The sequence below is a fragment of the Phyllobates terribilis genome, unplaced genomic scaffold (genome assembly GCF_046119375.1).
Source record: "Phyllobates terribilis strain yellow unplaced genomic scaffold, ASM4611937v1 Scaffold_4__5_contigs__length_816908805, whole genome shotgun sequence".
NCBI lineage: Eukaryota > Metazoa > Chordata > Amphibia > Anura > Dendrobatidae > Phyllobates > Phyllobates terribilis.
Window position 1 is genome coordinate 67,029,751 of NW_027362764.1, and position 12,370 is coordinate 67,042,120.

The 12,370-nt window shown below is 48.2% G+C and overlaps 1 protein-coding gene across 2 annotated transcripts in view; it reads right to left on the reverse strand.

Moving 5' to 3' along the window:
• The window catches only part of TRDMT1 (tRNA aspartic acid methyltransferase 1), a 56,497-nt gene extending 46,887 nt beyond the window's left edge, over positions 1–9,610 (reverse strand). The window contains exon 1 of one of the 2 annotated variants that reach the window (XM_073676496.1): positions 9,379–9,610. Coding sequence is in view for 1 of the 2 variants with exons in the window: in XM_073676495.1 (XP_073532596.1) it covers positions 9,251–9,314 (64 nt within the window). In the remaining variant the exon portion in view is untranslated. Of the gene's footprint in view, positions 1–9,250 lie in introns of both variants that reach the window. The other variant, XM_073676495.1, reaches the window with a different exon arrangement.
• Positions 9,611–12,370: the final 2,760 nt, after the last annotated feature.

Genomic DNA, 12,370 nt, shown 5'->3' on the forward strand with positions numbered 1-12,370 from the left:
GAGATCCAAGTTAGGGTCAAGTCTTTGATGCCAAGAGATTAGAGAATCTGTAGTAAAAGGGAATGGTCCATTGTGTCGAAGGCAGATGACAGGTCTAGGAGGAGGAGGACAGAGTAGTCTCACTTGGATTTGGCGGTTAGTAGGTCGTTGGTGACTTTAGTCAGGGCAGTTTCAGTAGAATGGTGCGGTCGGAAGCCAGATTTGAGGCGGTCAAAGAGGGAGCAGGAGGAGAGGTGGAAGGACAGTTCAAAGTGGACAAGTTGTTCCAGAAGTTTTGAGGCATAGGGGAGGAGTGATATGGGGCGATAGCTAAACAGAGAGGATGGGTCGAGGGATGGCTTTTTGAGGATGGGTGTGATCGAGGCATGTTTGAAGCATGAGGGGAATACACCAGTTGTTAGTGACAGATTGAAAAGGTGGGTTAGGTTTGGGATGAAGACTGTGGTGAGGTTAGGGATGAGGTGGGACGGGACAGGGTCAAGTTCACAGGTGGTGAGGTGTGATTTGGAGAGTAAAGAGGAAACTTGATCTTCCGTAATGGTGGAGCAGCTGGTTTTGGAGGAGGATTGAGTAGGTGTGAGATGGGGCTGGGGGGACTTTAGGCAAAAGCTTTGTCTGATGGTGTCTATCTTCTGCTTGAAGAATGAGGCAAAGTCTTCCGCTGAGATGAGAGGAGAAGGAGGAGGCGCTGGGGTACGGAGAAGAGAATTGAAGGTGTTGAATAGTTGTTTGGGGTTGTGTGACAGGGAGGATATGAGAGATGAAAAGTAGCTTTGTTTTGCAGCAGTGAGTATGGACTTGAAAGTAGTGAGGGACTGTTTGAATGCGATGAAGTGCTCATTGGAGTGGGACCTTTTCCATCTACGCTCAGCAGCCCTGGAGGAGTGTCGCAGCTCTTTGGTTAGGCTGGTGTGCCTAAAAAAAATTCTTTCTTATTGCTTTTGACATCTCTTGCAAGCCTTAATTCATTATCAGCTTTAACTAATCTGATGTGTGCCCTACAGGTTCTGCAGACAGCATTACACTCATCTTTAGATTTGCCTCCCTCTTTCCATTTGATAAACATTTCTTTCTTCCTTTTTAGCATGTGTTTAAGTTCTGTGTTCATCCATCCAGGTTTCCTTAAATGCTTTGTCCCCTCTTTTAGGTATTGTTAATAATTGTGCTTTGAGGATTTAATTTTTCAAAATATCCCATCCCTGGTCATTTCTGTCCTTAAGGACATCCAGTCATTAGACCTATCCTATCCTCTTTCTGAGTCTCTGAAAATCTGCCTTTCTGAAATCCAACCTTGAATACTGACTCTTCACAGGAATTCCTCCTCTAGTTATCCAAAATTCTAGGATAGCATGATCGCTGCTTCCTAGGGTCCCAGCCACCCCTCAACCATTGCCTCCCTGTTTATGAGGATTAGATCCAAGGTAGCAGATCCCCTTGTTCTCTCTTCTACCTTTTGGAAGATAAAGTTTTCAGCAAGAGAGGATAAGAATTTGCTGGACCTGTCACTTTTGCCTGAGAGAGATTCTCAACAAATGTCTGAATAGTTGAAATCTCTCATGATCACTACGTCATTTTTTTTGATAACTTGGGCATCCGATGCATAAAGAGTTCATCCATATCTTCAGCTTGCCCAGGTGGCCTGTAGTAAATGCCTACAATGGTGTCCTTTCCATTGTTCTCTCCTTGTATTCTTACTCAGTTTCCACAGAACTCCTTTTTTGTCTTTGTTCTTCCTTTCCACTTCTAATAGCAGAGCTCTCAACAGTATTTGATCGCTGTATGGCTTTCCCTGGGCTTTTGCTTCCCTTCCCAAAATGTTCTACTTCTGTTTTGGTTTTGAATTCTTGGGAGTTTTACAAAAGCAATAAAACTGCACATTTTGAACCAAACGGCATTGCCTGGGTGAACGCTACCTAAGAGAGTGAATACCTACAAATACATTATATACATACATACAGTACAGACCAAAAGTTTGGACACACCTTCTCATTTAAAGATTTTTCTGTATTTTCATGACTATGAAAATTGTACATTCACACTGAAGGCATCAAAACTATGAATTAACACATGTGGAATTATATACTTAACAAAAGAGTGTGAAACAACTGAAAATATGTCTTATATTCTAGGTTCTTCAAATTAGTCACCTTTTGCTTTGATGACTGCTTTGCACACTCTTGGCATTCTCTTGATGAGCTTCAAGAGGTAGTCACCGGAAATGGTTTTCACTTCACAGGTGTGCCCTGTCAGGTTTAATAAGTGGGATTTCTTGCCTTATAAATGGGGTTGGGACCATCAGTTGTGTTGTGCAGAAGTCAGGTGGATACACAGCTGATAGTCCTACTGAATAGACTGTTAGCTGTTTTTTTCTTGCTATAATACAAATTCTAAGTAAATAAAAACGAGTGGCCATCATTACTTTAAGAAATGAAGGTCAGTCAGTGCGAAAAATTGGGAAAACTTTGAAAGTGTCCCCAAGTGCAGTTGCAAACACCATCAAGCGCTACAAAGAAACTGGCTCACATGAGGACCGCCCCAGGAAAGGAAGACCAAGAGTCACCTCTGCTTCTGAGGATAAGTTTATCCGAGTCACCAGCCTCAGAAATCGCAGGTTAACAGCAGCTCAGATTAGAGACCAGGTCAATGCCACACAGAGTTCTAGCAGCAGACACATCTCTTCAACAACTGCTAAGAGGAGACTTTGTGCAGCAGGCCTTCATGGTAAAATAGCTGCTAGGAAACCACTGCTAAGGACAGGCAAAAAGCAGAAGAGACTTGTTTGGGCTAAAGAACACGAGGAATGGACATTAGACTAGTGGAAATCTGTGCTTTGGTCTGATGAGTCTAAATTTAAGATCTTTGGTTCCAACCACCGTGTCTTTGTGCGACGCAGAAAAGGTGAACGGATGGACTCTACATGCCTGGTTTCCACCGTGAAGCATGGAGGAGGAAGTGTGATGGTACTTTGCTGGTGACACTGTTGGGGATTTATTCAAAATTGAAGGCATACTGAACCAGCATGGCTACCACAGCATCTTGCAGCGGCATGCTATTCCATCCGGTTTGCGTTTAGTTGGACCATCATTTATTATTCAACAGGACAATGACCCCAAACACACCTCCAGGCTGTGTAAGGGCTATTTGACCAAGGAGGAGAGTGATGGGGTGCTACGCCAGATGACCAGGCCTCCACAGTCACCAGACCTGAACCCAATCGAGATGGTTTGGGGTGATCTGGACCACAGAGTGAAGGCAAAAGGGCCAACAAGTGCTAAGCATCTCTGGGAACTCCTTCAAGATTGTTGGAAGACCATTATCGGTAACTACCACTTGAAGCTCATCAAGAGAATGCCAAGAGTGTGCAAAGCAGTCACCAAAGCAAAAGGTGGCTACTTTGAAGAACCTAAAATATAAGACATATTTTCAGTGGTTTCACACTTTTTTGTTAAGTATATAATTCCACATGTGTTAATTCATAGTTTTGATGCCTTCAGTGTGAATGTACAATTTTCAAAGTCATGAAAATACAGAAAAATCTTTAAATGAGTTGTGTCCAAACTTTTGGTCTGTACTGTATATATATATATATATATATATATATATATATAATATATATATATACACACACACACACACATGTGCATCTCACTAAATTAGAATATCATCAAAAAGTTAATTTATTTCAGTTCTTCAATACAAAAAGTGAAACTCCTATATTATCTAGAGTCATTACACACAGAGTGATCTATTTCAAGTGTTTATTTCTGTTAATGTTGATGATTATGGCTTACAGCCAATGAAAACCCAAAAGTCATTATCTCAGTAAATAAAAAAAATTAAAAAACACCTAAGGGTTTAAAAGGCCCCTTAGTCTGTTTCAGTAGGCTCCACAATCATGGGAAGACTGCTGACTTGACAGATGTCCAGAAGGCAGTCTTTGACACACTCCACAAGGTCCGTGAGTCTGGAGGAAGAGTGGAGAGGCCACAATCCAAGCTGCTTGAGGACTAGTGTGAAGTTTCCACAATCAGTGATGGTTTGGGAAGCCATGTCATCTGCTGGTGTAGGTCCTGTGTTTTATCAAGACCAAAGTCAGCGCAGCCGTCTACCAGGAGATTTTAGAGCACTTCATGCTTCCCTCTGCCGACAAGCTTTTTGGAGATGGAAAGGTCATTCTCCAGCAGGACTTGGCCCCTGTCCACACTGCCAAAAGTACCAATACCTGGTTTACACACAACAGTATCACTGTGCTTGATTGGCAGCAAACTCGCCTGACCTTAACCCCATAGAGAATCTATTATAGAGAATCTATGGGGTATTGTCAAGAGGAAGATGAGAGACACCAGACCCAACAATGCAGACGAGCTGAAGGCTGCTATCAAAGCCACCTGGGCTTCCATAACACCTCAGCAGTGCCACAGGCTGATCGCCTCCATGCCACGCCGCATTGATGCAGTATTTGATGAAAAAGGAGCCACAACCAAGTACTGAGTGCATTTACTGAACATACATTTCAGCAGGCCAAAATTTTGGATTTTAAAAACATTTTTCAACTTGCTGTGAGGCTATGTGCCCACGATGCAGAAATGCTCCGGATTTTTTCCTGAGTGTTTCTGCATCTCCCTGGCAAAAAAAACGCATGCGGATTGTACATGCGGATTGTACATGCGGATAGTACATGCGGATTGTACATGCGTTTTTCCTGCCAGGGACATGCGGAAGTGAAGCGTTCTTCACATGCATTTTCGCATGCGGGTTGACAAGCGCTTTCCAAGCGATTTTAACATCACTTGGAAAGTGATTGTCAACTTGGTCACACTATATAAATCCATGCAACCGGCATGTGTGACCGTAAAAGAATGGTAAAAAAAAAAAAAAATCTATACTTACCTTCCGATGGCCCTCGCAGTCTTGCTTCACTGTCCCGGCTGCCGGCAGATCGCGGTACACTGAAGGACCTGCTGACGTCAGCATCGCGTGACCCGTCACATGACTATGACGCCAGCGCAGGTCCTTCAGTCCATCGCGATCTGCCGGCATGAGAGGAGGAGCGCACCGGGGGCCATCAGAAGGTAAATATAAAATTTTTTATTTTATTCTTTTTTTTACAGTTTCTATGGTACCCGGGTCCGGAGGAGAGTCTCCTGTCCTCCACACTCGGGTACCAGCCGCACATTGAAACGCATGGATTCCGCATGTTCTAGTGAAGCGGAATCCATGCGTTCTAATGCAAGTCAATGGCGGCGAAAACACAGCACTTCCGCAAAATAATTGGTAATGCTGCGTTTTTTTCCGCAATGATAATCCGCAGCGGAAATCTCCGCAGCATGTGCACAGCACATGCGGATTACAATTGGGGAACATGGCAGGCCTTCTACCATGCATTTTTTAAGCGTTTTTGCCGATGCGGAAACGATTAAAAAACGTATCGTGGGCACACAGCCTTATAAAGTATTCTAATTTACTGAGATAATGACTTTTGTGTTTTCATTGGCTGTAAGCCATAATCATCAACATTAACATAAATAAACACTTGAAATAGATCACTGTTTGTAATGACTTAATATAATACACTGCTCAAAAAAATAAAGGGAACACTGAAATAACACATCCTAGATCTGAATGAATGAAATATTCTCATTGAATACTTTGTTCTGTACAAAGTTGAATGTGCTGACAACAAAATCACACAAAAATCATCAATGGAAATCAAATTTATTAACCAATGGAGGCCTGGATTTGCAGTCACCCCCAAAAATTAAAGTGGAAAAACACACTACAGGCTGATCCCACTTTGATGTAATGTCCTTAAAACAAGTCAAAATGAGTCTCAGTATTGTGTGTGGCCTCCACGTGCCCGTATGACCTCCCTACAACGCCTGGGCATGCTCCTGATGAGGTTGCGGATGGTCTCCTGTGGGATCTCCTCCCAGACCTGGACTAAAGCATCCGCCAACTCCTGGACAGTCTGTGGTGCAACGTGACGTTGGTGGATGGAGCGAGACATGATGTCCCAGATGTGCTCAATCGGATTCAGGTCTGGGGAACGGGCGGGCCAGTCCATAGCTTCAATGCCTTCATCTTGCAGGAACGGCTGACACACTGCAGCCACATGAGGTCTGGCATTGTCCTGCATTAGGAGGAACCCAGGGCCAACCGCACCAGAATATGGTCTCACAAGGGGTCTGAGGATCTCATCTCAGTACCTAATTGCAGTCAGGCTACCTCTGGAGAGCACATGGAGGGCTGTGCGGCCCTCCAAAGAAATGCCACCCCACACCATTACTGACCCACTGCCAAACCGGTCATGCTGTAGGATGTTGCAAGCAGCAGATCACTCTCCACGGCGTCTCCAGACTCTGTCACGTCTGTCACATGTGCTCAGTGTGAACCTGCTTTCATCTGTGAAGAGCACAGGGCACCAGTGGAGACTTTGCCAATCCTGGTGTTCTGTGGCTAAAGCCAAGTGTCCTGCACGGTGTTGAGCTGTGAGCACAACCCCTATCTGTGGACGTCGGGCCCTCATACCACCCTCATGGAGTCGGTTTCTAACCGTTTGTGCAGACACATGCACATTTGTGGCCTGCTGGAGGTCATTTTGCAGGGCTCTGGCAGTGCTCCTCTTGTTCCTCCTTGCACAAAGGCGGAGGTAGCGGTCCTACTGCTGGGTTGTTGCCCTCCTACGGCCCCCTCCACGTCTCCTGGTGTACTGGCCTGTCTCCTGGTAGCGCCTCCAGCCTCTGGACACTACGCTGACAGACACAGCAAATCTTCTTGCCACAGCTTGCATTGATGTGCCATCCTGGATGAGCTGCACTACCTGAGCAACTTCTGTGGGTTGTAGGGTCCGTCTCATGCTACCACGAGTGTGAAAGCACAACCAACATTCAAAAGTGACCAAAACATCAGCCAGAAAGCATTGGTACTGAGATGTGGTCTGTGGTCCCCACCTGCAGAACCACTCCTTTATTGAGTGGGTCTTGATAATTGCCAATAATTTCCATCTATTGTCTATTCCATTTGCACAACAGCATGTGAAATTGATTGTCAATCAGAGTTGCTTCCTAAGTAGACAGTTTGATTTCACAGAAGTTTGATGTACTTGGAGCTATATTCTGTTGTTTAAGTGTTCCCTTTATTTTTTTGAGCAGTGTATATAAGTTTCACCTTTTGCATTGAAGAACTGAAATAAATTAACTTTTGGATGATATTCTAATTTAGTGAGAAGCACCTGTATATTAGTAGGGGTTTCAGCTCTCCGGTAGCAGCGTGGATCCACATTCTGGTAGCAGCGTGGATACACACAGGCACAGGGTTTTTATATCAAAACAGAGTAAAGTTGAATGCACTTCAAGAATACTATACAGAGACGGGCACAGAGTGCGGTGGACACTCACCGATCAGATATGCAAAGGATAGGCCATGACTTTTATAGTCCCAGACAGCCCTACTAAAAGGCTTGTCGTAACCAAACCCATCCTAAAACGCAGGGAAACCCTCTCTCTTGCTCAGGGGAACAATCAGCTGATCACCCACTGGTCTTGTTTAAAGTTGAGAGAAGCCCGTTAAAGGGTTTTTCCCCCTAAAAATCAAAGTATCCCCTTTTTATAGGATAGGGGATAAAATGCTGACTGCTGGGACCTCTTTCAAGCTTTTGAAGCTCTGTAGGAGCTGCACATGCTCAGCCTCAGTTATTTCCGTCAGGGAGGCCGAGCATGTGCACCTCCACTTCACTCAGGATGGGGGTGCAGAGCTCAGTTCTCAGGGTGTAAAAGCCCCGATCTTGGGATCTCTGGAGGTCCGACTGCTAGGATGTGATCCTATGGACAGGGGATAACTTGATTTTTTTTTTTGACTAATGCCTTAAAAGGACAAAGCTAGTGAAATACTGAAGTCATTCGTCTTGTGTTTCCACAGACTAAGACATGGGTCAACAGCCTGAAAAATAACCCGCACGATGGGAGCATCACCCATCTACAGCCTGGAGAATGCACCAGACAGCTGTGCCGAGAATGTGCGCTGCACAGGAGGAGAGAAGCGCCCATGTGACCTCGTGTACTAAAGGGTTAAGTCACAAAATGCGCCATTAGTGAAGATGAGAGCAGCGCGGTATGGCGGTATAGCCACAGTTTACCATTACAATGACCCCTACTGTCCGGTAGAAGACGGGTACAGGTCCAGGATCACTATATACCGCTACACACAGGTCCAGGATCTATATATAAGGTCCGGAATCCCAATATACCAAATACAAGTCCAAGTCCAAGATCCATATACACAGGTCCAGAATCACTATATACCAATATACACAGGTCCAGGATCTCTATATACCGTTATATAAAGGTCCAGGATCACTATATACCACTACATAGGTCCAGAATTACTATATACCGTTATATACAGGTCCAGAAATACTATATTCCGCTATACACAGGTCCAGCATCTCTATATACCACTATATATAGGTCCAATATCCCAATATTGCTATATACAGGTGCAAGACCACTATATACAGGGGCAGGATCACTATATACAGGTGCAGGATCACTATATACCGCTTTATACAGGTGCAGAATCACTATATACTGCTATATACAGGTGCAGAATCACTATATACCAGTATATACAGGTGCAGAATCACTATATACAGGTGCAGAATCACTATATACCGCTGTATACAGGTGCAGAATCACTATATACCGCTATATACAGGTGCAGAATCACTATATACCGCTATATACAGGCGCAGAATCACTATATACCGCTATATATAGGCACAGAATCACTATATACCGCTATATACAGGTGCAGAATCACTATATACCGCTATATACAGGTGCAGAATCACTATATACCGCTATATAATGGTCCAGAATCCTAATATACAGTTATATACAGGTCCAGAATCACTATATATAAAGCTATGATTACTATATACAGGTCCAGGATCACTATATACCGCTATACACAGGTCCAGGATCTCTATATACAGATCCAGTATCACTATATAACGCTATATACAGGTCCAATATCACTACATACAGGTATAAACAGGTCCAGGATCCATAAATACAGCTATATACAGGTCCAGGATCCATATATACCGCTATACACAGGTCCAGGATCCATATATACAGCGATACACAGGTCCCGGATCACCATATACTGATATACACAGGTGCAGGATCCATATATACCGCTGTATGCAGGTTTCCGGGTCACGAGCCTACACAGCCCCGGTTTCCGGTACCTGTCAGGCCGCAGTGCATGCCCCCGATGCCGCTGTACAGCTCCAGCACCCGCAGCGGCGCCATCCCTGGTCCCGGCTGTCTGCGGCCTGCACGGGGCCTCCTCCAGCTCCACAGCCCGGACACTTACGTGTGAGGAGGCCGGAGCCGGCACCGAGGCGTTCAGCTCTGCCGGAGGCGGATGTGCGCGACTCTACCGTACTGTGTATAGACCTGTGTGCAGCATATATGCACCGTGCATTGTGCAGAGCTCCGCTGTGTGTGAGAACCTGGGGCCTGACACATTGTACCCTGCATCACCCCTGCTCCAGGTGCCCTCTACTCCCCTCTGTGCCCCCTGCTCCAGGTGCCCTCTACTCCCCTCTGTGCCCCCTGCTCCAGGTGCCCTCTACTCCCCTCTGTGCCCCCTTCTCCAGGTGCCCTCTACTCCCCTCTGTGCCCCCTTCTCCAGGTGCCCTCCTCTCCCTCCTGGGCCCCCTGCTCCAGGTGCTCTCCTGTGCCCCTTGCTCCAGGTGTCCTCCTCTCCCTCCTGTGCCCCCTGCTCCAGGTGCCCTCCTCTCCTTCCTGCTCCAGGTGTCCTCCTCTCCCTCCTGTGCCCCCTGCTCCAGGTGCCCTCCTCGCCCTCCTCTCCCTCCAGTGCCCCCTGCTGCAGGTGCCCTCCTCTCCCTCCAGTGCCCACTACTCCAGGTGCCCTCCTCTTCCTCCTGTGCCCCTGCTCCAGGTGCCCTCCTCTCCCTCCTGTGCCCCCTGCTCCAGGTGCCCTCCTCTCCCTCCTGTGTCCCCTGCTCCAGGTGCCCTCCTCTCCCTCCAGTGTCCCCTGCTCCAGGTGCCCTCCTCTCCCTCCGGTATCCCCTGCTCCAGGTGCCCTCCTCTCCCTCCGGTGTCCCCTGCTCCAGGTGCCCTCCTCTCCCTCTGGTGTCCCCTGCTCCAGGTGTCCTCATCCCTCTGGTGTCCCCTGCTCCAGGTGTCCTCCTCTCCCTCCGGTGCCCCCTGCTCCTGGTGCCCTCCTCTCCATCCGGTGCCCCCTGCTCCAGTGCCCACTGGTCCATGTGCCTTCTTCTCTCTCCATACCCCCTGCTCCCAGTGCCCTCCTCTCCCTCCGGTGCCCCCTGCTCCAGGTGCTCACGTCTCCCTTCAGTGCCCCCTGCTCCAGGTGCCCTCCTCTCTCTTCAGTGCCCCCTGCTCCAAGTGCCCTCCTCTCCCTCCGGTGTCCCCTGCTCCGGTATCCCCTGCTGCAGTTACCCTCCTCTCCCTCCGGTGCCCCCTGCTCCAGGTGCCCTCCCATCTCTATGGTGCCCCCTGCTCCAGGTGCCCTCTTCTCTCTCTATGTCCCCTGCTCCAGGTTCTCAATATGATAATCTTCTTAATAAATATAATATAATAAAATAATGGGAACTTTCTTTTTAACTCAGATCAACATATAAAATAGAACATGTCCATCTACAGGTCAAGGTTTTCTTCACACTGGAGATAATGTGAAGAATTGGAAAGAATGTGCAAACTTCAGGGATTTTGTGCTCGTTTTTCTGAAGACATTCCCAATGTTTTACGCTTGTAACCGCACTGGTGATTTATTCTATGCCCGCACGCCCCTTCATATTAGCTCCGGTGTGGATGTAAGACCACTGTGTTGAGTGGACAGCTTCTGAACCTTTGGTAGGGTTACTAAGCCGTATAGACATTACACAAAAACCCTTCCATGTGCATACTGACCAGCACCTCGGGGTTTGGATATTTGTGTGGTTTGCACCCCAATCTGTCCAGGAATACCTAATTTTGGGTGGGGTTTTATGTAAAGGGATGACAACATAACAGGATATTTGTGGTCATTTCCAGGCCTGCGCTTTGACAATAGGGTTAGGAGCAGAAGGCACCAGGAGTAGAGGTGGTGAAAATCGATGCGTAGGACCTGGTCCGGCTGCAATCTGTGGTCATCGAACTGGAGCCCTGAGATCTGCCTCTTACCTCCCAGCTCTTCTTTTGATTAGCTGGCCTGGCATGACATCATCGTTGCGGCGTGATGCACATTGTAACGGGTCCGGGAGGCGGACTGTAACGGGTCCGGGAGGCGGAACCTCTGAGCTACTATACAAGGGGGCGGCCCTTGTAAGGGAGCGGGTGGCAGTCTCTGGGTGAACGGACAGGGAGTTACGGCAAGTGATCAGGGCAGTCTCTGGGTAAGGGGTAGGTACGACCTGTGATGGCAGAGCCTCCGGGTAGGCTAGCAGGCAGGTGGTAGATGTGTGCTCCCAGGTGAGCAAGCGAGAGTCTCTGGAATAGCTGATGGTCACCGCACGTGACAACGGGACCTCCGGGCTGGCAAGCAGGCAGGTAACGGAGATGCGCTCCCAGGTGAGCGGGCAAGAGTCTCTGGAATAGCTGATGGTCACCGCACGTGACAACGGGACCTCCGGGCTGGCAAGCAGGCAGGTAACGGAGATGCGCTCCCAGGTGAGCGGGCAAGAGTCTCTGAGATAGCTGGTGGTCACAGCACGTGACAACGGAGCCTCCGGGCTGGCAAGCAGGCAGATAACGGAGAAGCGCTCCCAGGTGAGCGGGCAAGCTGGTCCATAGACAGACTGACCGGAGTAGTAAGGCAGACCGTCGGACCTCAGGCAAGCAGGCAGGTAGCTGACATGCGCTCCCAGGTGAGCGGGCAGGCTGGTCCTTAGACAGACTGACAGGAGAAGTAAGGCAGACCGTCGGACCTCAGACTGGCAGACAGGTAACAAGTATTCAGGCAGGAATCAGGCAGGTAACTGGCAGGTAACTAGCAGGAAACTGGCAGGTAACTGGCAACGGGACCTGAGGGCTGAAGCACAGGTGAGACACAGGTGCAAACAACATTGCTCGGGCACCTCCATTTTGGAGGAGGTGCCTTATATATGATGAAGTCCTCCGGCCATTGGCCGGGGACTCTTTAGGGCGGCGCGCGCGGCCCCTTTAAGAGGAGGGGAGCGCGCGCGCGCGCGCCCTAAGCACAGGGGCCGGGAAGGAGCGCGCGCTGAGAGCAGAGCAGGAGGAGGACGCCGGGACGGAGCGCGCGCTGACAGCAGAGCGGGGGGAGGAAGCCGGGCACGGAGCAGAGCGGTGAGAGGAGCAGCGTCCCTGCCTAGCAGAGG